Source organism: Panthera onca, chromosome F2 (genome assembly GCF_046562875.1).
Source record: "Panthera onca isolate mPanOnc1 chromosome F2, mPanOnc1 haplotype 2, whole genome shotgun sequence".
Lineage (NCBI taxonomy): Eukaryota > Metazoa > Chordata > Mammalia > Carnivora > Felidae > Panthera > Panthera onca.
In genome coordinates this window covers 63,474,857-63,502,781 of record NC_138356.1, presented here as the reverse complement: position 1 = coordinate 63,502,781, position 27,925 = coordinate 63,474,857, and the positions used below count along the sequence as shown (strand labels likewise).

Sequence of the window (27,925 nt, the reverse complement as noted above, 5' to 3'; positions counted from 1 at the left end):
GATGTAATCGTAATGTTAGTTTCAGGTGTACAATTTAGTGATTCAGCACTTCTGTACAACACCCAGTGCTCATCACAACAAGTACACTCTTTAAGCCCACCCCTCCACCCACCTCTCTCTGGTAACCATCAGTTTGTTCTCTATAGTAAAGAGTCTGTTTCTTGGTTGGCCTCTCTCTTTTTTTCCCCTATGATCATTTATATTGTTTCTTAAATTCTACATAGGAGTGAAATCATATGGCATTTGTTCTTTCTCTGACTTATTTTGCTTAGCGTAATACTCTCTAGCTCCATCCGAGTCATTGCGGATATCAAGATTTCATTATTTTTTATGGCCGAGTAACATTCCACTATATATATACCACTTCTATGCATTTATCACTTGATACACATTTGGGCTGTGTCCATAATTTGGCTATTATAGATAATGCTGCTATAAAGATTGGAATGCATGTATCCCTTCAAATTAGTGTTTTTGTATTCTTTGGGTAAATACCTAGTAGTGCAATTGCTAGAGAGTAGGGTAGTTCTATTTTTAACTTTTTTGAAGAGCCTCCATATTATTTTCCACAGTGGCTTCACCAGTTTGCATTCCCACCAACAGTGCATGAGGATTCTTTTTCTTCCATATCCTTGCCAACATCTGTTGTTTCTTGTGTTGTGTTGATTTTAGCCATTCTGACAGGTGTAAGGTGATATCTCATTGTAGTTTTGATTTGCATTTTCCTGATGATGATGATGAGCATCTTTTCATGTGTCTGTTGGCCATCTGTATGTTTTCTTTGGAACAATGTCTATTCATGTTTTCTGCTCATTTTTATTTGGATTATTTGTTTTGGCGGGGGTGTTGAATTATAGTTCTTTATATATTTTGGATACTAACCCTTTATCAAATATGTCATTGCAAATATCTTCTCCCATTCCATAGGTCGCCTTTTAGTTTTGTTGATTATTTCATTCATTGCGCAGAAACTTTTTATTTTGATGAAGTCCCAATAGTTTGTTTTTGCTTTTGTTTCCCTTGCCTCAGGAGACATATCTAGTAAGAAGTTGCTACAGCTGATGTCAAAGAATTTACTGCCTGTTTTCTCTAGGATTTTAATGGTTTCCTGTCTCACATTAGGTCTTTAATCCATTTTGAATTTATTTTGGTGTATGTTGTAAGAAAATGGTCCAGTTTTCATTCTTTTGCCATGTTGCTATCCAGTTTGTTGAAAAGACTCTTTTTTCCATTGGATAGTCTTTCCTGCTTTGTTAAAGATTAATTGACCATATAGTTATGAGTTCATTTCTGGGTTTTCTATCTTTTCCATTTATCTATGTGTCTATTTTTGTGCCAGTACCATACTGTCTTAATCACTACAGCTTGTCCAGAAGTGTGATGCCTCCAACTTTGCTTTTCTTTTTCAAGGCATATTGCTATTCTTATTAGCTTGGCAGCAGTCATGACTCAGGCAGAACTCACGTCTGGGATTAGCTGGATCTTCATCCCAGCATACCCTCCCTTAGATAACCCAGCACTTAGCATCCACTTGGAGACGGCCCAAAATGCTAAGGAAAAATAATGGACCAGGAAGATGGAGGCCTAGATTCTGGGTACTGCTATGTAGCTGAATTGTCTTGTACAAATCATGAACCTCCGGTTCCTTCATTAGTAAAATGGAGATGATATTGATCTGCCTAGTCTGTCTCTCAGGGTTGTATTAGGCAGGTCATATGTGGAAAGTCAGTCCTTGATAGTCATAAAGAACAGTGTTTCAAAAAATAATACAAGCTTCCATTTATTCAACAAGTATTTACCAAGTAGATATTATGCATTTGGTATTGTTAGAGGTAGAGATCTAGTGATAGATAAAATCCCTGTCCTTATGAAATTATTATTTTATTGTGATATTTAGCCAGTTGATGAATTATAGCATAGTGCTTTAAGAGTTGAGATAAGAAAGAACAGAAGCATCGAATCAAATCTCAGGGGAGGTTGACGTGGCAATAAATGATAGCAGGCACTTGCAAGGGGAAGGAGGAGAAAGGATGCAGGAAAAGGAAAGACCTTGAGTAGAGATTATGTGGTAAAATCCAAGGGCATATTTTGTGGGAGTGAATGTTTTTAAAAAAAAAAAAAAAAAAGACAAAAAAAAAAAAAAAGATTTTCATGTGGCTCTCAAGTCAGCCAGCTAATCTGTGGGAATATGAATCAGGAAGCTGAGAGGGAAAAAAATACAAACTCCAGTCTGGATGACCAAATTTTGGAAGACAAAAGAATGAGCCCTGGGAAAGTCCACACCACTTAAAAAGATATGCCTCCAAGTATTTTTTCAAATGTGGTGTCTGGAGGAGAACCGTGGATATGCCCAAAATGCCAGAGAAGTGTTGTAAACAGGGAACTTGGGTATGGAATGAAGACTCTGTCTGGAATCTGATGGAGGAGGAACCCAGCTGGGAAAACATGGAATGCATCAGACCCATATCAAGAAATCATGAGGAGCATGTTTCTAAAGTAGAAGGTTGCAGGCTCATCTGCAGGGTGGCTGGTCTCAGGATGAAGATCTTACATGGCCAGAGACTGAGATTCAAGCACACTTTTATGGCTCAAACAGGAGCTTTTTGTTAAACAGAAATGCAGTCGGTGGCTTGCCTACAATGTCACAAAAAGTAACAGAGTCAGGCTGTGACCAAGAATCAGCGGTCCGTTGATACTCTGATAAACTGAAAAAGGAAGATCTAAATTTTGATTCTGGACTATAAATTTGTGTTTCTTACTGCAAAGATTATTTCGTCTCTTGCTTAGATGAAGCAATTATGCTTCAGGAAGAGCCAAATAGATTCTTTGGGTTAATTGGGGAAAGTGGTTGAATTTTAGGAAACTATCAAAACCAGTATATTGTTTTTTTCTTCATGCCAAATATGTCCAGTTAACAATTGAGAAGAAATCACATCATGAAATATTTGTGCTTCAGCTATGTGCCCAAAACAGCAAATGTGCTTAGCTTGGGAGCTATGAAGTGCACATTTCTTTAAATATTTTTTTTTAATGTTTATTTAGTTTTGAGAGAGAGACAGAGAGAAAGCGCACAAGCAAGGGAGGGGCAGAGAAAGACAGAGACACAGAATCTGAAGCAAGCTCCAGGCTCTGAGCTGTCAGCACAGAACTCAACCTGGGGCTCAAACTCACAAACTGTGAGATCATGACCTGAGCCAAAGTCGGACACTTAACTGAGCCACCCAGGCACCCCTGCAGTGCATCGCATCTATCTTTCTTTCTTTCTTTTTCTTTCTTTCTTTCTTTCTTTCTTTCTTTCTTTCTTTCTTTCTATGTTTATTTTTTAGAGAGAGAGAGGGAGAGAGAGAGAGAGAGAGAGAGAGAGAGCGAGAGCATGAGCACCGGAGGGGCAGAGAGAGGGGGAAACACAGAATCCAAAGCAGGCTCCAGGCTCTGAGCTATCAGCACAGAGCCTGACGTGGGGCTCGAACTCACAAACCGGGAGATCATGACCTGAGCTGAGGTCGGACGTGCAGCTGACTGAGCCACCCAGGCGACCCTGCAGTGCACATTTCTATACACGCAGAGCAGAAGAGTGAATAGAGATGAAGAAACAACTGAGGAAATCTTTCAAAAGAAAGTGAATCTTAAGATGTCTCTTTTCCTTTTGTCCCCCCCCCCCCCAACCCCCTTCTTCATTTCACTTCCATGGGGTTGGACTATGTGAGCTTGTTGTTTGTCATCCACATTTGAGTATGGAAAGGGGCACTATTACCAATTATGACAGGGAAGGCTGGGGTCAACCTGGCTTATCTTTGTGCGTTCCGTAAAGACTGTACTGATGCCACCTCATCCCCATCCACGATATTCATCATGCTCTGTGTTCCCATTGCACTCTATAGATATCTCTGATATAGTGTGTATCATATTGCATTTGAGTTATTTGTACCATGTTGGTCTCTCCCATTGAACTGTGAGTTTTTTTGAAGGTAAGAGCTGTAACTTAATTATCTTTGCCCAGCATCTCTCTTCTATAGCCAAAGGCCTGGCACAAAGAAGGTACTCAGTAAATGTCTGATGAGGGAGAATACATTAATGATAAATTTGAAGGGAGAGACATGACAGGTCTGTTGGAGAAGCCATTCCCAGTAGAATGAAAAGGAATCACATTGTAATAGCATAGAATTGCTAAGGATGGTTATGACCAGAGTGTTATAAATAAACCAGCCTTCATGGAAGGGGCTGTTATGCGGAGGAATGCCAGTAAATGAGGACTGGAGGGGGAGCCAGGTTTGGTGGAATCTTTAGATTGCCCAAGACTACTGTTGGTGGCTGCTCTTAGGAGGGGTATTGCATGGAAAAACATGGCTGCTGTTTTGTTGTCTCTTAATGGAATAGATTGGATGCTAGGCTTGTATTTGAATTTGGAGGAATGTGTTTGGTAAGCATTAAAACTTGAATGATAAAAAGAGAATAGCTTCTCAAAGAATTTTGATACTTCTGCTTCCAGCTGAAACCAGGAAATTCAGAGGCAACAAAAATGAAAACAAGGAAAACGTTAATGGAAATTTTGAACCTAGAAAAGGTTTGGTTTGAGTTTTGAAGGAAAGTCTGACTTGGTTAACTGCCCCCAAGTACTACTGTTATGATTTGCTGGCTTTTTATTTGTTCATTATATTTTGTTTATATAAGGTTATCATATTATGTTCTAATTTTTAGGGGTGGGTCCCCAAATTTGGCAGCTTAAAAAAGGCTTCTACATTGACTGCTTGCTGAAGAAGCCACATTACCCAGAACAGGCTTTTGCTTTAGTAGGTGTGGGCCCCTTTGCCTCAAGTCAGCAGTTCTACTTGGGAAAGGCTTGCAAAATATTCTCCGGAGAGTTTTCTCTGTTACTTGCATAGAATGGTAATACTTTAATTAAAGCAACATGTATACATAATTTAACAAGTGATTACCAGAACTGATTTTCTCTAATAAAAATAATCATAAACTTTTTTTTTGATGATCACTTAGGGAATTGTGAATTACCTAAGCCTCAATCTCTAAATATTTTGGTCCGTAGGACCCCAATTTCCAAGAATCTATGGAAGTTCTGACTTTAGTCTATCCAAAATGTGCAGATCAAACTCCAGGCACTTATTGTGGGTGTGGAATGAAGGTTTGCACACTAAACTTCCATCTCCTTAAAAGAGTAAGGTTTCAGACCTCTTTCCACCACCCCCCCCCCCACCCCACAAAAGGAGAGCTTTCTCTTGGAGGTCTACATTCTTATGGTCTTAATCGAGCTCTTTGGTAGCTGATGACCTCCCCTCTCTGTATTTAAAGCACCCTCTTGAATGCCCACTTACTTTATCTATACATGTTCCTTTAAGTTCTTACCTAAAGAGTTTTTCTCCATGTGACAAATCTGCTTACTTTAAATGCTCATCACTACTCACTGTTTATGCTGAAATAATGCATTATTTGAGTTGCAGTTTGCAAATAATGATCAAAGAGTGCCTTCCTCTTAATTAAATCATTGGCTAATTTGATGAGCCTTTCCAGGGGTCAAATGAATTAATTGTGTAAAAATCACTCCTATTGACTTCCATTCAGCTGAATCGTTTAAAAATTTCCTATATTGTTTCATTCCTATACAGATTAAAATTCTTTACAACTAAAGACAGTATTAAAATAAATATGGCATTTATATTATACTTTTGATAACTGTAAGATTTGACCCATGCTTAGGTGATCAGATAAACCACAAAGTGTTAGGGGAAACTAACTTGATTAAATTAAGAAGAAGGAACTACACTATTAATAAGTAAGCAAGCAAATTATGGACAACTTGACTCTTCCAATATTTCTTTCATATTTAATGTAAAGTTTAATGTGTGTTTAACACAATTTTTGTTCTCTTTCCTAGAGCGACACCTCCTCTACGGACGGCCTGCAGTGCTTTATCGGACTCGATACGATATCTTGTATCACACTGACTTTGAAAGCGGTTATAGTGAAATATTCCTAATGCCACTCTGGACGTCATACACCGTTTCCAAACAGGTCACTGAAAAAATTGGGGCTTTGGGGCTTATACTCTTCATGCGATTACATTCTTTGCATTAATGTAATGATTGCTTGCTTAACAGAATTTTGTCTTAGAAAAGATTTTAATTTATCTTGAAGAAAGAAATTTTATATCGAATCTATTACTGAGTATTGTTTTTAATCTTTATTTATTTTTGAAGGAGAGAGAGGCAGAGTGTGAGTGGGGGAGGGTCAGAGAGAGAGAGGGAGACACAGAATCCGAGACAAGCTCCCGGCCTTGAGCTGTTAGCACAGAGTCTGACGCGGGGCTCGAACTCATGAGCCACAAGATCATGACCTGAACCAAAGTCAGATGCGTAACCGACTGAGTCACCCAGGTGTCCTGCAAAGTATTTTGAATTAGACTTTATTCAATGTTCTTCTAAGAGCTTCATAGGAATATGTTAAATTATCAACGTATTAAAGGAAGTATATACTAACGCTTGTTGCTTTTCCTCTGTTTGCCATTGCCCGATAGTTGCAGAAGCCACCAAGATTTGACTGTTTGTTTTAATAGTTTATTTTTTTAGAGCAGCTTGAGGTTCACAGCAAAATTGAATAAGGACAGAGAGTTCCCATATACCCGTGGCCCCACACGTGCACAGCCTCCCTATCAACATCCTGTTTTTTAATAAAGATTTTATGTTGGGGTTTCAGTTTTGGTGAAGATGAGATAGGTAAGTTTATATATGGAATTAGAAAAGTTTATTTGGCAGTTGAAGTATGTTTTTAATTTCTGATTACAAAGGAACACTTCTACTGCTGCAAACACAGCTTCTTGTTCGTTTGTACGGTGTGCATGTACATATGCCCTGGTGCACAGATTTCTATGCAGTCTCTCTTTTTATAGAGGGTATTTCTATATTTTTTCTTAGAGTGTTATTTTTTAAGGCTGTCTTCCATGGAATCCCATCCATTATTTCAACAATGCAATTTCTGCTTTATATATCATGGCTTTACTTAAGACTGATAAAAGTGTTCTGCCACTAAGAAAAAATAAGATTTTGCAAATTCCTGGCTTACCATATTTAAAACTGAAGCCTTGCTGGTTTTTGGGGGGGTTGGGTGAGGAGGCCTCATTTTAAGGAGTCAGCGTCCAAGTATGAGCTACAGTAAAAGCTAGAGGGGTTTGGGTTCTGGCTGTTCGTAACAGAGCAACGTGGTTTTGGTATTTCCTTGTTGGTTTGGCATGGTCTTTGTGATGGCATTGCTAACTACCTCTGACTCAACATGCAGGCTGAGGTCTCTGGCATCCCTGAGCACCTGACCAACTGCGTCCGGCCTGATGTCCGTGTGTCTCCGAGTTTCAGTCAAAGCTGTTTGGCCTACAAAAATGATAAACAGATGTCCTATGGATTCCTCTTCCCTCCTTGTAAGTTTTAGCATATCAGGATCTGACCATTCTAGAGGGATATTATTTCGTAGAATCTGGACTGTTAGGATTTCAGTGGTCTTCTTCAAGAGGAGCACTCAAGAGATTGAAAAATTGAACTTCTATGAGATACTTCCAAAATTGGTCAGAAAACAGACCACCTTTCACGAATCCTGTTCTCCAGAATTCTGAAGTGCAAGGGAATATATAGCGTGCCCCTCACATCATTAGTGGGAATCTGACAGTAAAATGGTATATCATTAGGACATTAATGTTTTAAATACTAGAGAGGTGATCTCTTAAGAATATGGGAAGCCCTGGGGCTCCTGGGTGGCTCAGTCGGTTGAGCGGCCCACTTTGGCTCAGGTCATGATTTCACAGCTTGTGAGTTGGAGCCCCGTGTCGGGCTCTGTGCTGACAGCTTGGAGCCTGGATCCTGCTTCAGATCTGTGTCTCCCTCTCTCTCTGCCCCTAACCCACTCACATTCTGTCTCTGTCTCTCTCAAAAGTAAATAAACATTAAAAAAATGTATAAAATAAAAAAAAAAGAATATGGGAAGCACTTTAATTATCTCTCATTACCTTGATGACATTTTTTAAACTCTAAAACCTATATACATAATACTTAGTAGACCCAAGACAAGGTAGGAAGAAAAAGCATTGTAAAAATTTGGGGGAGAAAGCTATTGGTGAAGAAAAGAGATTGAGTGGGAGGGGAACTGGGAAATACTGTTTAAAGTAGGGAATGAGTAGAAATAAAAGAGTAGTTCTATACACAATTCACTTCAAACTGTTCAGACCATTTTAGTAGATTACATTTTTATTGATGTTGATTTTGGGAATTAATGGACACTGTTTGTTTGCCTAACATTTAGATCTGAGCTCTTCACCGGAAGCTAAATATGATGCTTTCCTTGTAACCAATATGGTTCCAATGTATCCTGCTTTCAAACGTAAGTCTGATATTTACCTAGTAAACTATTATTTATGAAAAGAAATATTTCTAAATTTACCACTTACCCTTTCTACCTCTATATTAAGTTTGATAATAATATATTTCATGTGTCTAGCCTTTGTAATTGTAGAAGAACTTTAACGTAAATTCTCTACTATTAATCCAAAATATGAATCTGTGAGGGAGGTTGGTGGGTTGTTTGTCTCTTGTTTACAATTAAAAAATTAAAGTCACAAGACATGACCCAATTCACGAATGATAGAAACTGAACCAAACCCAGTTTGTGTTTTGCTTCTCAACTGGTGCTCCTTCTATTTCAATGCTCATTATATTGGTGGTTAAGAAGGGTCTTCTTTTGTTTTGGAGGCCACCTGATGTTTAACAACACTTATGTTTATTTATTGAATGTTAAAGTAAAAGCCACCAGAACTTTCCCCCTTTAGGGTGGATGGTAATGATGTATTCTGAATGTTGACCTTGAAACCCAGGAAGAACTTTAAAGGATCTTCTGAATCATCAGAGTATTAAATTCAGATGGTCTTAGGGCTTTGTAAATTATTTTAGTTTCTTTGAACACCCATAATGTCTTTGTACGTGACGTAAATATTTGTGGGTGAAAGTGATGCCGTGAATGGTATTGGCACAGTGAGCCCTGGTCCAAACACTGACTTCCCTGGAGTCTGACAACTAGCTATATAATTACAGAAATGATATTTAACCTCTCATTTACAAAATTATGAGATTTTATTGCATGACATCTATGGCTTATATGGATATGATGTAATTGTCCAATGGAATAATCCATTTTCTATTTCTGATAACAGATAATTCACTCATTTGCCCATCCATCCATCCACCCATCCATCCATCCATCCATCCATCCATCCATCCATACAAAGATAGAGAAAGCATTATGCAATAATTTTTACCTCCTTTTACTGTGACGAGACTTGTATTCTTATAGGAAAGGTAGGAAAAGGAAGCACCTCTACCTACTTCTACTTGGCAGAGGACCACTGGTTGTGTTCCAGGACTCTTGGGCTGAAATGAAGTGTCAGATTCAGAATGCGTGATTGTGGAGTGTCATCTCCAGCAGCAAGCCTCCAGAATTTGACATCAGTGAAATGGCCAACATGGTTTAGAGGAAAAAAATGTTTATTTGATGTCCTAGTTAGTAAGTGGAGGTTAATTCAAAGGTAGAATCCATTGCTTAAGCGTGAAAATTTAAAGAATGCTTTTAAAAGGCAGTTCCCTAGTTTTTTCTTAGTCCCAACTGAGAAACGTTTCAGAAACCAACATAGATAGATTTGTCATAATATTACATGGAATGCATCTTCATAATGTCCACACATCAGGGTTTCCTGAATTTCTTTGTTCTTTGCTGATGCTTTTTTGACCAAGCAGCAATAAAGGAAACACACGGTACCACCCTGAGGCTGGCATGGCGAAAGGCCTTTCACAGAGGGCTCCCTGTTCTTCCCTGGGACTGGTTTTCTCACATGCCACGTTTCTGTGGGTTTGGCCTTTTGACTGTTCTCATTGTTATTTTTCTCCCTTTCTGCCTTTCCAGTTTTTGTGCTCAACATTCGAACTTTTCTCCCATGGTCCTCCTTTCTCTCTTGCAAATAATTATCTGTGGTATTTTGGCTCCGGTGGACGGCTCTTTCTGAGTAGAGTATCAGAGGGTCTAAAGAATGGTAGAAGCACTAGGGAAAAAACAGCCAAGTACTTTTTCACAGGGGGAGATAAGAAGTGATAATAGCCCAAGCCTCACAGCCCTCATGTAGAGTAGCACGTAGTTCAGTGAAACCTAACATTTCAGAACCAACTCACTATTCGCATTTCCTGTCCTCTGTCATTCCCTTCTTTTGCCTTTCCTTTCTCCCCACTCTGTTCCTCTCCACTCCTCTCTCTGCTTGACTATAATATTACCTGGACCTAATGTGGACAAGGAAGTCCCCTCCAGAGGTGATCTTGAAAATGAGAAATGAGCGATGGAGAAGAAACCAGAGAAGCACAGATAAGGGAGTTTTCCCGATGAAAGGAAGAGAAAATGCAAAAGCTTAATCTGAAATGAGTTTGGCAAATGGGAAGACGGGAAGAAAGCTATGTACCAGAGGGGGAAGGGGGAAACAGAGTCATGCAGGTAGGCAGGGGCCACGGTGCAAGGTTAGGATTTTATTTTAATTGCAGTGATACATCATCTGGAATGTTAGAAACGGGAAGTTGGGAAGAGTGTGACACATTCTGGGTATGGTGTAAAATGATCCGAGTGGCTATTATATAGTGGGCTGCAGGGAAGAGCGAGGTTCTCACTGGGAGCCTGGGAAGTAGTCTTTTGTGGTAGTTCTTTGCAGAGAGGATAGTAATTGAGACCAGGATGGATGCAGTGAAAATAGTTGAAAAGTGGTCAGATTTGGATGACGAGGGTGTATTTCAGAGGTAGCACTGACAAGGCTTGTTCACGTGTGTAGGAAAGAAGGAGCCAGGTCAGGAATGACTCCTAGGATTTGGACCCGAACATGTGAGTGAGTGAGTGTCATTACCTGATGGAAAAGCAGGGAGTTAGAGCAGGATTGGGAATGAAGGCCAAGAATTTTGTTTAGATCATTTTTTGCCAGACATGGTCATTAGGTCAAGTGGACCCTGAAATGGGTGGTTGGATAACATGTCTGGAGCTCCTTGGGAGGGTCAGGGCTAGAGACATAAACTTGGGAACAAGTATATCTATGAGATCATGAAGGAAGAAAAAGTAGATTAAGGCCTTTTTTTCAGTTTCTCACAAACACTGTCCTTCCTCTTTTGACCACACGATTCCCCTTGCCTGTTCTGTTTCCGTCTCTTTGCCTGTAAAGCATCCACTTATCCTTTAGATCTCAGCTCAGTAACCACTTCATTGAGGAACCCTCCCCCGACTTATTGGGCTGGGTTAAACTCCCCTACTGGTGTCTCCATGCCTTTCTCTCTGCTCGTTCATAAATGACACACACAGCTGGTACTTCAGGATGAATTCTTTTCAAGAATCGCAGGAGCTCTACTGTCTCTTGGCTTATGACATGTGGCTGATCCCAGAGAGAATTTGACCAAAGCAAGGAGTTTTGATCATGAAGAACAGATTTTTTCCCCCCCGCAGGAGTCTGGAATTATTTCCAAAGGGTATTGGTGAAGAAATATGCTTCAGAAAGAAATGGAGTTAATGTGATAAGTGGACCAATTTTTGACTATGACTATGATGGCTTACATGACACACAGGACAAAATCAAACAGTAAGTTTGTCTTTTCCACTCAGTGTGTGTTTTTAAATTCTAAGATCTCATTCAAGGCTCTTTTTCAAATATTCACGTACTAGAGAAATGCTGATAGCCCTAAAGGCCTTTGCTCTTTGAATCTCCTTGTAATTTCTTCAGTGCTTTTGGACGCTTGATTAAATGTCTTATTGGTGGTTGGAATGGAATGGAGTTTTGTGGTAAATAAATGTACTTTTCCATTCCATGAGAGAAAAGTATCAAAAGATTTTTTTTTAATTTGTCATTTATTCTTTATCAACTCGTCAGTGGAAAGATGATAATTTTCCCTCATCTCCATTATTTGAGGAGACTTTTGGAACCCCTTAGATTTCCGGGTCAGTATATCTTAATAGGAAATTCCATGGAGACTTTTGTAAAATCTAGTTGTTTCTACCCTTCTCCATGATGCTGTTGGGGAGATTAAAAAAAGATAAGGCATACTTGCTCAGAAGGAGCTAACAGTTCAATGGAGAAGGGAAGTAGATACAAATATGACAAATTCATAAGAAGTCATTTAATTTTATACATGTGTGAAACAGAGGGGCACAAATGATGAGAAGGTTTAATTGTGATTTACAGATAATTACGAACAATTTTTTTCATACACATAATTAATAACATAGGAATTATCTTACTCCCTTTCTAGTCATCCATACGAGAAATGTCAACTTAATTGTACATTTATTTTATTGCTGATCATTGCTGTAGTTTTTTTTTTTTTAATTTTAACGTTTATTTTTATTTTTGAGACAGAGAGAGACAGAGCATGAACAGGGGAGGGGCAGAGAGAGAGGGAGACACAGAATCTGAAACAGGCTCCAGGCTCTGAGCGGTCAGCACAGAGCCCGACGCGGGGCTCGAACTCACGGACCGTGAGATCATGACCTGAGCCGAAGTCGGATGCTTAACCGACCGAGCCACCCAGGCGCCCCTCATTGCTGTAGTTTTTAACCAAAATTATCATTTTAGCCATAATTTCAGTATTTTAAAAATGATTAAAATTAAGATAATAGAGAACCAGGTAAGGAATTGTGAGTTTCTGCACTTCAGTTTACTGGAAAAGATTTTTTTTTTCAATCTCTACGCTCATCACTAGCTCATTAGTCCTTAGTATTTCCTTGAGTGAATGAGTTTTCTCTACCAAGCTCAGCATCTCATTGTAGTTTGAAAGGGCTTATTATTGCCCCAGCTTCGGCGTCTCCTGCCTCAGGTCCACTTTATACAATGTTATGCAAGTTCTCTTCCTGAAACATGGATCTCATGATGACTCTCCCTGCCACAGACACCTTCAGCGAGACCTTACTACCTAAACAATAACACCCAAATTCCACAATGTAGCCCTCAGAACCTCCAAAGTCTGGCTTTTATTGACTCTTTCAGCCTCACATTTCTACTATCTTGAGCCATTCATTGTGTCCAGCGTCTGATCCTTCGTTCAAGCTGTTTTCTTTGCCTGGAGTATCGTTTTCACTCTGCCAAGCTAAGAGACAGGGAATTCCAGGCAATAAAAACATTGGGTTCAAAATACAGAAGTGGGCCACTTTCTTAGAAGTGAAAAATGATTCAGTTGAATGGAAGTTAATTTTCGTGACTTAGGCAATGTTCGTGGGTCACCATTTAAACAAGAAAGCTATTACATGTGTTGTAACTTTATTTTTCCTTCCTGTTCCAGGTATGTGGAGGGCAGCTCCATTCCCGTACCAACTCATTATTACAGCATCATCACCAGCTGCCTGGATTTCACCCAGCCTGCTGACAAGTGTGATGGCCCCCTCTCTGTCTCCTCATTCATTCTCCCTCACAGACCAGACAATGAGGAGAGCTGCAATGTGAGTTCAAAGACAGAGTCCTTTAAAATGATTCATCTTTGCTTCTTAATTTATATTCCCACCATTAAACTCTTATACACTTATTATAAGACGTTTGGACTATACAGTAAAACCAAATGGAAAGAAGAAAAGACCTTTGCTTATCACCTCAGAACTTTGTGTTCGAATGGCTTTTGAATTTTCAGTGTAAGGGTGTGGGGAGGCATGGAAGTGTGCATTCATTGTAGTTCCGATTACGTGTTTGATTTTGTCAAATGATAAAATGCCCAAATGTTTTTGGTTTTGTAAAAGACATATGTATTTTGTAAAGGTAGGATAAAAATGGCAACATTTTGATAATTGTTGAAACTAGATAAGAATTCACAGGGGTTCATTATATTATTCTTTCTACTTTTGCGGGCATTGGAAAAATTTCTATAGTAAAAACTTTTTATAAAGACACATATAGATGGGAGTATATACTTTATAAATCAGATTTTTCATTTGCTGCTAGTTATGAAGGCACTTGTAACAGGTCACCATTCCCAAACAGCACAGATGACACCCAATACCCTTATTCGTAAGTGGAGGCAGCAAGGCATCACGAGAAGGCCCCTGGCAGGGGGGTGGGAGCCATGCAGTGTGCTCCTGGCCCTCTCCTCCTTCTGCTTACACTCAGGGACACATCACATCACTTCCCCAGATCTCTTTGATGTGACAGAAAGACTGTGCTCCAAGATTGATTTTAGAAGCAGTAACCTCTATGATTTTGTTTTATAGAATAGCAGGAGCAGAGATACAATCTACAGAAGAGGATCTTAGTCAGCAAGCACTGCTCAGTTCCTAAACTCTGTGTGGTGCTCTGGGAGAAACAACAGTGTGTCAAACATAGGCACTACTCAAGGCAGCCTGCAGCAGGGGGGAGCAGAAAACAGGTGCAGACTTTGCTACCCTACAAGGCAAAGAGCCACGAGAATAGCTTCAACAGAGGTTATCAGTTTCATGGGCAAGGTCGATTTTGGACTAGGGCTTCAGCTGTGGGAGGAGACTGAGGCTATGGATGTTCAGAGCAAAATAAGGGATGCAGGACACAAATACAAAATTTGAAATATGGCCAAGATAGCTAATTAAGCTTGACCAGAATATTGGAATTGAGGGTAATAGGGGGAGATAAGGTTTTTAAAGCTGCTTGGAGGGTGCCTGGGTGGCTCAGTCATTAAGCGTCTGACTTCGGCTCAGGTCATGATCTCACAGCGCTTGAGTTCGAGTCCCGCTTCAGGTGAGCTTGAGCCCCGCTTTAGGTGAACGCGAGCCCCAGGTGATCCCTGGCTTCTCTCTCTCTCTCTCTCTCTCTCTCTCTCTCTCCACTCTCTCTGCTCCTCGCTCACTTGAGCCCTCTTTCTCTCTCAAAACACACATAAACACACACACACACACACACACACACACACACACACACAAAACAAAAAACAACCCCCCCCCCAAACAAAACAAAACAAAAGTTGATTGGAATAAATTTTAAATTGAAGTAGTAGTAATAGAAGCCGTAGTGGCAGAGGTAAGAATCGCTACCATTTGCTGAGTATGTGTTACCACCCAAGTACTGGGCAGGTCCTCTCCATAGATTATTTCTAATCATCTAATTATCCTGAGAGGCAGGTATATGTGTTATTCTCCCCGCTCCCATTGAAAAGTTTGGCACATTGTTACCTGGTTAGTCAGTAGGAGAACAGAACTGTAGATTCAAGTCCTCTGACTTCAAAAGCCCATCCTCCTTAAAATTTATCAGATTTCCACAGTAGAACCTTGGGACCTTAGAAACTTTTCTTATTGCACAAGCATTAAATAGCCACGGAAAATGCTGGTGCATAAGAGCAACATTTCAGGGCTCTCCTTTAGGGAGATAAATTTAAGTTGGAAAGGGTCAAGCCTGGAGTTCAAATTGCTTTGGCAAGATTCACGGGATTGAAGGAGCAGAACTGGAAGTGAGGTTGTGGTGTTGGAAATGTAACAAAGAGAGTAGAAGGCAGCAATATTATACTGAAGGATCAATAAGATCGTATAATAATTTGGTAGGAGGTGGAGAAGCAGGGGAACTGCAAGTGAAAGGCAAGCTGTCGTCAGCTTATCGACTTGACCTTCTCCATTTTGATTCTTCGGAAACACGAGGGTGGCTAATGGTGTACCAGGGGGATGTCATGCCTCTGGATAACATGATCTACTTTGTTTGAACTTTAGTTTTCCTAAAAACTTATGGAGAGGTAAAAATGTGTGCAAAAAACTAAACCCATATATTATGGAGTGAAATTCACAATTGCCTTGCACTTTTAAGATAGAGACTGCAAAGACATTTCAGACTGATAGGAGGTCATTTAAGATACAGCTAGATTCCTGGCGAGTATGTGTTCAAGTTTCTCTGTCATCAGGGGAATTTGGTGATGGGACACTGAGTTCAAAGACATTCTTCAGTCACCCCCAAATTGTACATCTGACCAATGAAATCCACAGATGTCCTCACAGCTGTCTCCCTCCACTTTCTGGCTCCTGACTCTGCACAGAGCTTAGAGATATTTCTTGTAGAGTTCAGGGCCAGCATGTTTCTTATTCTGCCCACACAGAAACCTGTCCTTGCTGTGAATGTCACTTTAAAACTGCTGGGGCTTGGGGCGCCTGGGTGGCTCAGTCGGTTGGGCGGCCGACTTCGGCTCAGGTCATGATCTTGCGGTCCGTGAGTTCTAGCCCCGCGTTGGGCTCTGTGCTGACAGCTCAGAGCCTGGAGCCTGTTTCATATTCTGTGTCTCCCTCTCTCTGACCGCCCCCTGTTCATGCTCTGTCTCTCCCTGTCTCAAAAATAAATAAACATTAAAAAAAAATTTTTTTTAAATAAAACTGCTGGGGCTTGAATTCACAATCTTATGAGAAAGTGAGGAAGAAAAGGCAGGTGAAAAATAAATGTCCATAGCAAGAAAGATAATAAAGAAGTTCATGGGTGGGTGTTTGTTTGTTTGTTTATTTACTTATTTATTTATTTTTAAAATGTTTCCTTCTCTTCTTCCCTTGGTACACATGAACTTTTATTTGAATTTTATTAGTTTTGCATTTCACCCTAGAGTCTCTCCTAGCAAATACTTTTGTGGATTGCCAGCTAGCATCAGGCAGAAGATATTTTCTTCCTGTGTTGCATAGCCAGCATTTCCTAATGACTAGTGACAGGCTAGATTTTAGCATGTGAGAACCAGAAGAAAATGCCCTTCGAATGAAATTGGCAAATACTTCCCAAGGAAAGAACTAGCAAAAGACAATTTTCCCCCTGAATTCTTGTAATCCCAGCTGGCCACTATTTATATTAGGAAAAACCTTTTTACCCTCTGTCTTTACATTCAAATGACTGCATTTACAAGAGGAAAAATTAGACCACTGAAAAATCAAATAAAGAGTTGAATATGAAAATTCTCCCAAAATACAGCTTCATGCTTACTCTCCTTACTCTGAGGGGGTCCTGATCCATTTGGAGACCTCCTACTTCGTTAATTATATGGTCACACTGAGGATTGGTCAGTACCGTTGTGGGCAGAGTTATATTTAGGTCTGTCTTTTCCTGTGAATCGCAGAGACCTTGGTTAGCTTGGGTTAGGAGGGTGGGGCATGGAGGGTTAAAATCCTTACTTCCCCAGCCTGCAAAGCAATTTCTTCCTATTTCTTCATTTTGCCTGGGATGGCCAGGCCTCAGTTTCCTGAACCAACACCCTCGTGGTACATATTTAGCACTGGCAAAAGCTGCTGTAGCTCCCTGTCCAGGTCTGTGTGGGTTGGAGCTTTCCGAGAAAACCCATTGCAGGTTCTTGGACTTTGGTGGGGAGTTCATTGAGACCACTGGTGGTGGAAGAGCTGGGCGAGGGCATTTCTGAACATACTCAGCCCTGGACATGCAGCCACCTTTCAACTTGTGGAACAGCTCTTGAGGGCCATTGCAGTTCTGGGGGCATTTGGGAATGAAATTATTTGCAAAGGCCCTCCTGCCTCATGTCTACTAGTGAAGGTAGGCATTTCCCCCACAATTCCCAGAGCTCTCAGATCTCATGCTTTCTCTCAACTTCGCACCAAAGTGAAAGAAGGTATTTTTAAAATATAAAGGATTACTTGTCCTAAAGTACCTTTTAATTTCAACTGAGACACAAATAAATTGTTTGGTGTGGGACATCCGGATGTCTTTCATCTGGAATTTGTGCCAATGAGACAGTCTTGGCAAGTAGCTAAGGCAGAAAGAGATTTCCTTCCTCTTCTCTATGATGTTTCCCTACTTTGTCTTTTGTTCCCCTTCTTCCTTTCTCTTCTTCCTACTTTCCAGGGAGCTGCTGAAGTCAGCATTATTTTCCTTGTGAGCCAATGAAGAAAGTCTAGAGAGGTCAAGTGGGTTGCCAAGGTCTCATAGTCAGGAAGTGGTAAAGCCACAATTCCAACCCAGGCCTGTTGGGCCCCCAAATACCAGGTGTATCTTGAGCTGCTTTAAGTTGAACTCATTATTTGAATATCAATTCATTGCAATTTAATAGATGATGTACTTGATATTGCGGGTTCTTCTGAAAGACCAGGAACGCACACGCGAAATTCTGTGCATTGAGCGTAAGCTCTTCACTTTCCTTAGGAGCCAGAAGAGCATTCCAAGTTGCTCTGTGCCCAACATTGCAGCTTGACAGCAGCGGGGGAAGAAAGTAATTACTGAATTCTCCAGGGCCTTTGGTTTTTGTAATTTGGATTTATGTTCTGAAAACCTATTGAGTCAAAGGCCCTTTCACACCACATGTCTCATTTATTTGGTACAGCTAATTGCTGTCAAAAATGTTAACAGCCAAGGACAGGTATTTGTGGTGTGTTACCAACAGGAATGTGGTAGAGTGGCCAGGGAGGCCAGGAAGGAATCACAGGCGCTGGCTCTGGGCGCAGGAGTATGGAGGGGTCGTTTGTGGACCTGCACCAAATTGATCATCTGGAGAACCTCCTCTGGAAAATTGTGACTCTGATTGTATTCTGTTTCCATTGCAGAGCTCAGAGGACGAGTCGAAATGGGTCGAAGAACTCATAAAGATGCACACAGCTCGGGTGCGGGACATTGAACATCTCACCAGTCTGGATTTCTTCCGAAAGACCAGTCGCAGCTATCCAGAAATTCTGACGCTAAAGACATACCTGCATACATACGAGAGTGAGATTTAACGATCTGACCATCTGCAGTGCAGTCTTATCAACTGGTGTATATTTTTATATTGTTTTTGTATTTATTAATTTGAAACGAGGACATTAAAAAAAATGTTAGTGTTTTAATCCTGTACCAAATCTGACATATTACGCTTGAATGACTCCACTGTTTTTCTCTCACGCTTGATTTAGGTAGTCTTATGTTCCGAGTAGAGCTTGTAATAAATACTGCAGCTTGCATTTTTAGTGGAAGCTTCTAAATGGTGCTGCAAATTTGATATTTGCATTGAGGAAATATTAATTTTCCAGTGCACAGTTGCCACATTTAGTCCTGTACTGTATTGAAATACTGATTTTGTAAAGTTGCATTCATTTACTGTTAATTATGACAGACATATTTAAGCCTTTTAGACCAATCTTAAATATAATAAATCACACATTCAGTTTTTTCTGGTTTTATTTGGCCTTCATTTCACTTATAAATTAGAGTGTTTGCTTCTGGTATATTCATGCATGAAAAGTATAAATTTTCTGTATTGGGCCTTCTTCCTTGTTGAATATAATTCATATAGTCAAAGGAACATCCATGCTATTCAGCCATAGTGGCCTGGATGAGATAGTTTAGGTACACATCTCTGGGAAATCAGAAGGGCAGAGGGCAAGAGAACCAGAAGACCTCCAGAATACCCTCTGTCACCAGTCTCTTTTAAAAATATTTTGAATTTTGGAGGAGTAGTTTCTTTTGATAAGTTGATTCAAAGCTCTGAGTATTAAACTCAACTGGTACTATCTGAAGCATATATTCTGTATAAGGTACCAACCTATGAACCATGGAGGATATAAAGAGAAGTAAGAAGGTGGGGTGGGTATAGCTGTAAAAGTATAATTAACCAATTCAGGTAGAAAATAATAAATGCCAAGTGAAAAGTGTTAGTAATAATTAATATGCCAAGCATCTAAATGCTAGGTGGGGTGATTATAGATGGCCACAGCTTCAAATAATGAAACAGGATGAGGAAGTCATTCAGAAATTTTTCAATCCTTCTGATTGTGTCTGGGAGAAAGGATCACATTAGTGTCCTCATATCTCTAACAGTTGCTAGTCCTCCTTTTAAAAAAAGAAGAGGACTGGGGGCATCTGGGTGGCTCAGGCAGTTAAGAATCTGACTTTGGCTCAGGCCATGAGCTCACAGTTGGCGAGCTTGAGCCCCGAGTCGGGCTCTGTGCTGATAGCCCAGAGCCTGCCTCAGATTCTGTGTCTCCCGCTCTCTCTGCTCCTTCCCTGCTTGCACTCTGTCTCCGTCTCTCTCAAAAATAAATAAAAACATTTAAAAAATTAAAAAAAAAAAAGAGGACAGCATATTGCTTTGTTTTCATTATGTTAATTCTTATAGTTGCCCCATTTATGGTCAGTGAAGTGTGTTTTTAATTTCTATACAATTTCCTTTAAAAATCAAATTGTGGGTGCCTGGGTGGCTGAGTCAGTTGTGTCCAACTCTTGATTTCGGCTCAGGTCATGATCTCATGGTTTGTGAGTTCGAGTCCTGCATTGGGCTCTGCTCTGACAGTGTGGAGTCTGCTTGGGATTCTCTCTCTCTGCTCATGCTATCTCAAAATAAATAAATAAACACTTAAAAAACAATAAAACAAAAGTAAAATCAACTTGTTTAAGAAGGAAGGCATTGTGTCAAGTAAAAAACACCTTACAACAGAAGTGGGGGAGACTTTACTGGGCATTGGGAAAAACCAGGAACGTGGTAACAGTAAAAGTACTTACTGGAAAACAGCTGTTGGGATACATGGGAAGAAGTGAACACTCCAATGCTGATGACAGCTGTATTTATTGAGCACCCACTATGTTCCAGGCGTATCTCTGGCACTTCATATACCTTGTCTCTGAACTCGGAGAAACAAGGAGCTCAGGGAAGATTTTTATGGGACAGAGAAAAACGAGATTGGCAACATGGAAGAATGCTTGCATTGGGCTTTGTAGTTTGGGCTGGGGTGAGGGTATGGTGGAAATGAGTTGGAATATGACTTCTTATACATTTAACGGTCAATAATGATTTATTGGTGAGTTGCTACACTCCAGTATTTATACTTGCTATGGGGATGACACTGGAAAAGATAACCACGGTTCCAGATGTCATGCTTGTGACATGTGCTGTGAAAGAATTAAATAGGTGCAGAGAGACACAGGGGTAGAAAGAGAGGAGCGTTGTAGGTGACATTAAAGCTGACACTTGGAGGATGAGAAGAGCTGGGACCAGGAAGAAGGGCATGGCCAAAGACTGGGGGTGGGAAAGATCTTGGAATGGGTGAGGATGTGAAAGGAGACAGGTATACCTGATATAGCAGCGAGGTTGATGGGGACCAGGTGAGTAGATCCTTAGAGGCCCATTGAGGCATTTGGATTAGATTCTAAGTACGGTGGAAAATAAAGAAGCCTCAAGCAGCGATGTGACGGAATCTGATTTACAATTTCAGGATGTTGACATAGATATGCGACAATTATAGTATGCTCTAAATGTAATTCCACACAAAATACACCTAATACCTATTAGGTGCCGTAATTCTGTTTCCCAGCAGCAACATTGCAGGAGAAGGGGCAGTTCTGTTTTTTATTAATAGTGGCAATGGTCGCAAGCTCTTTGCTTAGCCAGATTGCTAGATCACCTCAAATTGAACTCTTCTCAAAATAGGTTATACTCGAGGCTTTTGGGGTGAGCAGTTGCAAATTTAGTTGAGTACTTCTGCTCTATTTTTATCGTTAGGTCAGATCTTTCTTTCTCATGAATAAACTTCATATCCAGAGAGAACATCAACCAGTCTGTATTTCAGGTGAGTGGCTTTGCCGATAAACACGTCATTAATTGTGGGGTTATTTACAAAAGTCCCTGAATGGACAGGGGCTCTATTAAAATGAGAACCGAAAGACTATTTTAAGTTGGGGTACTTGGTATTTTTTTACATGGAGACCTTAGTCCATTCATGCTTTCATTGAGCAAGTTGCCAACTGCTTGCTAGCATGGTGGTCCTGTTCTAGTGGATGGATTCAGAAACTGCCTCTCTAAAATGAGCTCATTGTAAACAGTGTAAACCAGGAAAGCAGCCACATAGTTTCCCAAGAGCAAAATCATTCTGAATTGTTTTTAGGAGAGTTGACTTAAAAAAAAAAATCTCTGAACGAAAGTAATGGTTGGTGCCAGTTGGGTTTGTACAACTGCCTATGGGCCAGAGACCCCCAGTCCAGTGCCCATTATTCCTTGCGGTGGTTGGGAAGAGGGTGGCTGCAGTGAAGTCCAGATGATTCCTCCTGTTGGTATTTCTCTCACTTCAACTGTCTTTCACTACGTCTTTGCTGAGTCAGGACTGGGCTGCCTTGTGGGTGGGAAGTGGTAAAGGCAAAGGGAATTCTCCCATGGCTTTGAGCAGAGGGATTGTATGGGACAGTGAGGAACCAGATTTAGATGTTTGAGTTTGTAGGCTGGGGTAAATAGAGCAGTGCCGGAGGACCAACCACGTGTGGCAGTAGGTTCCTCTTTGGGCTGCGTTTCTAGGAAGCGCATGTGCTTGACCCCTCTTGGCAAGGATGTTCAGTTTGGGCTGGAATATAAAAATGGAAATGGTGCCCTTGCCCAATGGAATTTTGCACTCTGGTTATTGGGAGCAGGCAAAACTCCATTACTTGTGTGACACTGGGCACTGTTCCTTCCAATCCCTTCGGGTGGCTCTTTCCCTGCCTTTAGGTAGTTCCTCCCCAAAAGCCTCAAGTGCTGATTAGTGTTCGACTGAATACTCGAGACCCTCTGCAGGATTCTGGAAGAAGAAGACCACCAGCATTTCAGGGTGGAGGCAAGGTGACAGGCTATGAAGCCATGGTTAAAAGCTGGAGATTTGCAGTTACATGGCATTGAGTGATGTACACTCTAAATTTTTTCATCTGCAAAATAGTGATAGTAACGTCTACTTCTCAGAGTTGGTGTAAGAATTGTGGCAGGAAGTCTCACTGGAATATAATTTGTTAAATTTTTCCCTTCATTTTTATCTCCTTTTCCTACCAAGGAAGACATCTCCCTTTAAAGTATTTTCTTGGCTTTGGGTCTTTTTGCAGAGTAGGGGTGGAGAGCAGAAGCAGTCTGCAGTTCATGGATTTCCTGCCTTTTATGAATCAGAAACCCACTGAAGAGGTGAAAAGACGTAGCCTTTAGAGTGCTGAGAGAGGGACCTTTCCTGAGATTCAGATTGGAGAAGTCTGTGGGTTTGAGAAGGTGGTTACACTTCAGGATGTGCTGTGTGATCCTTTCAGGGAGGTGGGACCCTAGGCCCTGGGGGTCCTGGCCACAACTTGGAAACAACAGATCAGCAAACCTCAGGGGACCTAGACACAGGTACAGTGAAGAAATGCATGCCAACTGCACTTCTCGTCATTTTTCATTTATTAGATTCTGGTATGACCTGGGGGGATGATGGGAGCTTCAAGAAAGACTGAATGAAAACATCATGTAAGCCATGCGCACTGGAAGCATAGATTAGAAGTGAAATTTGGGGTGCCTGGGTGGCTCAGTCAGTTAAGCATCTGACTCTTGATTTCAGCTCAGGTCATGATCTTGTGGTTCGCGAGTTTGAATCCCTGCACCGGGCTCTGCTCTGGTGGTGCAGAGCCTGCTTGGGATTCTGTCTCTTTCCCTCTCTCTCGGCCTCTCCCTGCTCTCTCTCTCTCTCTCTCTCTCTCAAAATAAATAAATAAACTTAAGGACGTGAAATTTATTTTAGGGAGATGAAGTTTTATTTCTTGTGCAGTGAGATATATACCAGCTACATTTGGAAAATGCTTAGCCCTGTGCTTGCTACATGCCAGGTGTTCAATAAATATGAGCTGAATAAAATCAAGCTAGGAAAAAAGAAAAAAAAAAACATGGAAGGAGCAGACTGAGAGGTAGAGAAAGAACCAAGAAACAGTGGGTATTATGAAACCTAAGGATAAGACACTTTCAAAATGGAGGAAGCGGTCAGTGACATCAAATGCCAGAGAGAAATTAGATGGGAATTTGAAAGCATCCATTGAATTTTGTGATAAGGTGGTCATTTCTGACCTTCCTGGGAGCATATTCAATGAAGTAGTCTGAAAAACAGCCAAATTGCACTGGGTTGGGAGGGAATGGGAGAGCAAACTGGAGGCAGTGAGTAGAGACTACGAAGAAATTAGAAATAGGATGAACAGACAATAATGAAGGATGGGGGTAGACTTGAGGGAGGATTTGATTCTATTTAGGATGCGAAAAATCTTTTACAGGCTGTTGAGAAGATTTGATAATACTGGAAAGGCACTACTGGATCAAGCAATTGGATTGTAAACAAATTTGAAATTGAAAGCAACTGATAAATATTGAGTCAGCTGTAATAGATTTGCCTTCAAGTTAAGAAACTAATAGAATTCCCTCTTGGGGTCGGTGTTAGTATAGAACACATTATGTACATCACGCTTTGCAAAATGGTAGCCTGAAGGCTGGATACAGACCACCGATTGCTTTGTTATGCTCGGGGGATATCTAAAAAAAAAAATGGGTTAGATGTCAAATTTGAAAATCAACAAATTTCACATAAAAATCCAGCCTTTTGACTTTCCCTAAAATGTTAAACTATTTTAGTTAGTCCTCGTAAGCTATGTTTCTGTCAACGATCAGTGGAAGCCTACTTGACTGCCCTTAGGGCAATCACTCTCTAGAACAGGTGTTGGCAAATATTTTCCATAAAAGGTTCTGCCATACAGTTTCTAATTATTCACTTCTGTCATTGCAGTGCAAAGGGACCATGGGCACTACATAAATGAAAGACCTTTGCTCTTGCTTTGTTCCACTAAATTTTATTTGTGGACACTGAAATTTCCATTTCATTTAATTTTCATGCATCAAGAAATATTTTTCTTTGGATTTTTTAACAACCATTAAAAATTTTAACTGCTCTTAGTTTTTTTTTTTTTTTTTGTTTGTTTGTTTGTTTTTTTTTTTGGCCAGAGAGAAACAGGGAACTGGCTGGATTTGGCCGTTAAGCCATAGTTCCTAACTGCTGCTCTGGATCACCACTTGTCCTATTGTTCTTTCCATTCTAGGTGGAGAACAAGTTCCATTTTATATTGTGTTTGTGCGTTTGTTTCTCTTCAAGTTATCCTTCTACATTAATTTACTTTGCTTGTCTTTAGGCATTTGACTCTGACCCCCACGTAGGGCGACCAGATGTCTGGGACTAAAGGACTGTCAATACTAAAACCAGGAAAGTCTTGGGAAAACCATGATGAGCTGGTTTGCATTATTTTACATTTCTGTTAGTACTTTGCCTTTGAAAAGGCATTGCCATTTTAATTAACTAATTTAATAATCTTCAATAATCTTTCATCGTTTTCTCTCCATAGGGCTTTGTTTGCCATCTCAGTAGTAACTTCAACCAGTGTTGTATTTTAATCTCTTTATCTCCTCCATCTTAAAAGTGGTAGATCTTTTCTTGTTCATTATATTCAGAGAACTTTGCATAGTGCCTCACACAGATATGATTATCATCAAGTTATAGATGAGTGATTGACGAACCTTATTCTCTTTTTATCCTCTGAGACAGTTAATGTCCTTACAAGTGAAAAATGGAGATGAGATGAAGACATAATGGCCTACATTTTACTCATGACTTCTGGCTTCCTAAAATGAGAACTGTGTTTTTTCTCTGTGTTGGTGAAATCCACTCTGGGCCATGAAAACACCCCAGCAAGAAACCTGGAGTTTGTTTTGTCTTGTTCCCCCACTTTGCTGAAACTTACTTGCCCACTTGGTCAAATAAGTCTCACCTCTCCGCTGTCCCCTTTCACATAAACAGCTTGAATCTGCAACATAAGGAAAGACCCTAGGGCCCTGAAATCAGAAGTGGGTTCAAGTCTGGGCTCTGCCATGTGCTGATTCTCATACATGTTTCTTGCATTGTGGCCAGCTCATTTGTAACATAGGGATGGTCATATGTACCTCTTTGGATATTGTGAAAATTAGAGATAACATACAGCACCTAGTATTGTGTCTGATTCAATGAATATTTGGTATCTCCATGGAAAAGAAAAGCCATGGGTCTGGCAATGGGGATATATACTAATTGTATTGATATTTTGAGAGCTTCTTATGTTCCAGACACTGTGTGCATCACTTCACAGGCATTATTTTATTTAATCTTAACAAAGGATAGAGTCACCCACTGACCTAGGAATGAGGGGGTTCTTGGGACTTCAGTTCTGACACAGGGACAGTACCAGGCACACTGGGATAAACTGGTCCCCAAAAGCCCATAAGTTAAGTATCTTAGTGAGACCATTGAATTAATTCATTTATTTATCTTTCTACACAAAGATATTTTTATTGTTCTCTACTCTTTCTTGCAGTCCTTTCGGGTGGGTTTTTTTTTTTTTTTTGGTATCATTTTTAAAGTTTTTATTTAAATTCCAGTTAGCATACAGTGTAGTATTAGTTTCAAGTATACAATATAATGATTCAACAATTCTGTATATCACCCAGTGCTCATTACAACAAGTGTACTCCTTAATTCCCATAACCTCTTTCCCCCATCCCTTCCCCTCCGGTGACCATCAGTTCTCTATGTTAAGAGTCTGTTTCTTGGAGTGGGACCATTTTACAGATAAGGAAGCCAAAGTTTAGAGATAATAAATGCATAGCATCTAGTATTATGCCTATCTCTCTCATGTTGGTGCATCCCATTGGTAAGCCCAACTGGATGCCAGAGGACAAGAGAGCCTGATAATAAGTCACTGCCCCAGTTGAACAAAATGGGGGGGGGGTGGTAGTGAAGAGCGGAGATGCAGGAACAAATAGAGGATATATAGCATAATTTCTGGCAATGAAGATAAACCTTTAATCTCTTCACAGTATCCTTTTGTCCCTTCTTCCTCTGGCTAACTTTCAAAGGAGTATCTCCTCTAGAAAGCATTTGCTGTTTGCTATCCCCTTCTTGTGCTCTCTTCATCCCTACTGTTAGTATTTAGTGATTTTTGTCTGGGGTAGGCTTTACCTCTAGAGATCCTCAGGAGCATAGACTGTGCTTCATTCAACAGTTTTCCACCCTCAGGTCTCAGCGCCATGTTTGACCCACAGCACGTACTCAGTGCATGCTGAGTACGACTGGACTAAAGCAGCAAGATAAACCCTTGGTTAAATCATGAATTTGAAAACCAGGGTTTGCATTTTATGTTGCCACTAATTTTGGGAGTTATGTACCTTGATTGTCTCAAATGCAAAATGAAAGCTAGTTGGATGATCTCTCTAGTCTGATTCAAGGATTAGAATTTTGTAATTTTGAGTTTATAAACTTTCCATCCCACTCTACTCCTAATCTCTGAATCATTCTGTCTACTCAAGTCAAATGTAGAATTCTTTATGTAACCTTTACCAATAATTTGTTCCAAAGTCAAGATTTTTATTCCCATCTTCATGCTCCCATTGTAATCTATCCAAGTAAGAGATAACACTTATCTCATCATTCTTTTTTTTAATGTTTACTTATTTATTGTGAGAGAGACACACACACACGCCTCAGCAAGGGAAGGGCAGAGAGAGAGTGTGTGTGTGAGAGAGAGAGAATCCCAAGCAGGCTCCATGCTGTCAGTGCAGAACCCAACATGGGGCTTGATCTCACAAACAATGAGATCATGAGCTGAGCTGAAATCAAGAGTTGGGCGCTTAACCCACTGAGCCACCCAGTTGCCCCTAAGCCAGACTATTTAATTGACTCTAGTTTTGTTGATCTTCTTTGAAGCTATCAGAATCTAGAGATTATCACAAAGACTAAATAAACTACGAGGGACATTTGCAATGTTTTTGGCTGCTGGGACCTACACCTCCCCCTTTGGGTAGCAGCAATCCAATCTTCTTCTAAGATACCACCATTTTTTATCCCTCTCTGAGTTCATGCAATTTGTGTGATACAGATCCACTCCAGTTTTATGAATGTTACTCAGATCTGACCAATTATATATTTGTATTTTCCTGGGCACAGTGAGTTGTTCTGAATGACATGTGACCTGATCAGGACCAATGAGACACAGTAGGACTTTGGCGGGAACATCCAGAAAGGAGAAACTCCTTCCCAGTAGACTTGAACCCAGTAGGATGTAAAGCTGGACCATTATATTCTTCTTTCTTCCTGGAGGAAAGACCACTCCAGATATGGTGTATTATAGTGGACACAGAGAGAGATAAAGAGAAATAAC

The 27,925-nt window shown here is 40.4% G+C and overlaps 1 protein-coding gene across 8 annotated transcripts in view; it reads left to right on the top strand.

The window, feature by feature from the left end:
• ENPP2 (ectonucleotide pyrophosphatase/phosphodiesterase 2) overlaps positions 1-19,117 on the top strand; it is a 111,708-nt gene extending 92,591 nt beyond the window's left edge. For 4 of the 8 annotated variants that reach the window (XM_078441589.1, XM_060611215.2, XM_078441590.1 and 1 more), the window contains exons 20-26: positions 4,490-4,564; positions 5,891-6,027; positions 7,288-7,423; positions 8,299-8,376; positions 11,512-11,644; positions 13,338-13,494; positions 18,517-19,117. In XM_078441589.1, the coding sequence (XP_078297715.1) occupies positions 4,490-4,564; positions 5,891-6,027; positions 7,288-7,423; positions 8,299-8,376; positions 11,512-11,644; positions 13,338-13,494; positions 18,517-18,687 (887 nt within the window). In that variant the 3' untranslated portion in view covers positions 18,688-19,117. The remainder of the gene's footprint in view (positions 1-4,489; positions 4,565-5,890; positions 6,028-7,287; positions 7,424-8,298; positions 8,377-11,511; positions 11,645-13,337; positions 13,495-18,516) is intronic. The other 4 variants (XM_078441591.1, XM_060611217.2, XM_060611214.2 and 1 more) reach the window with 1 other exon arrangement.
• Positions 19,118-27,925: the final 8,808 nt, after the last annotated feature.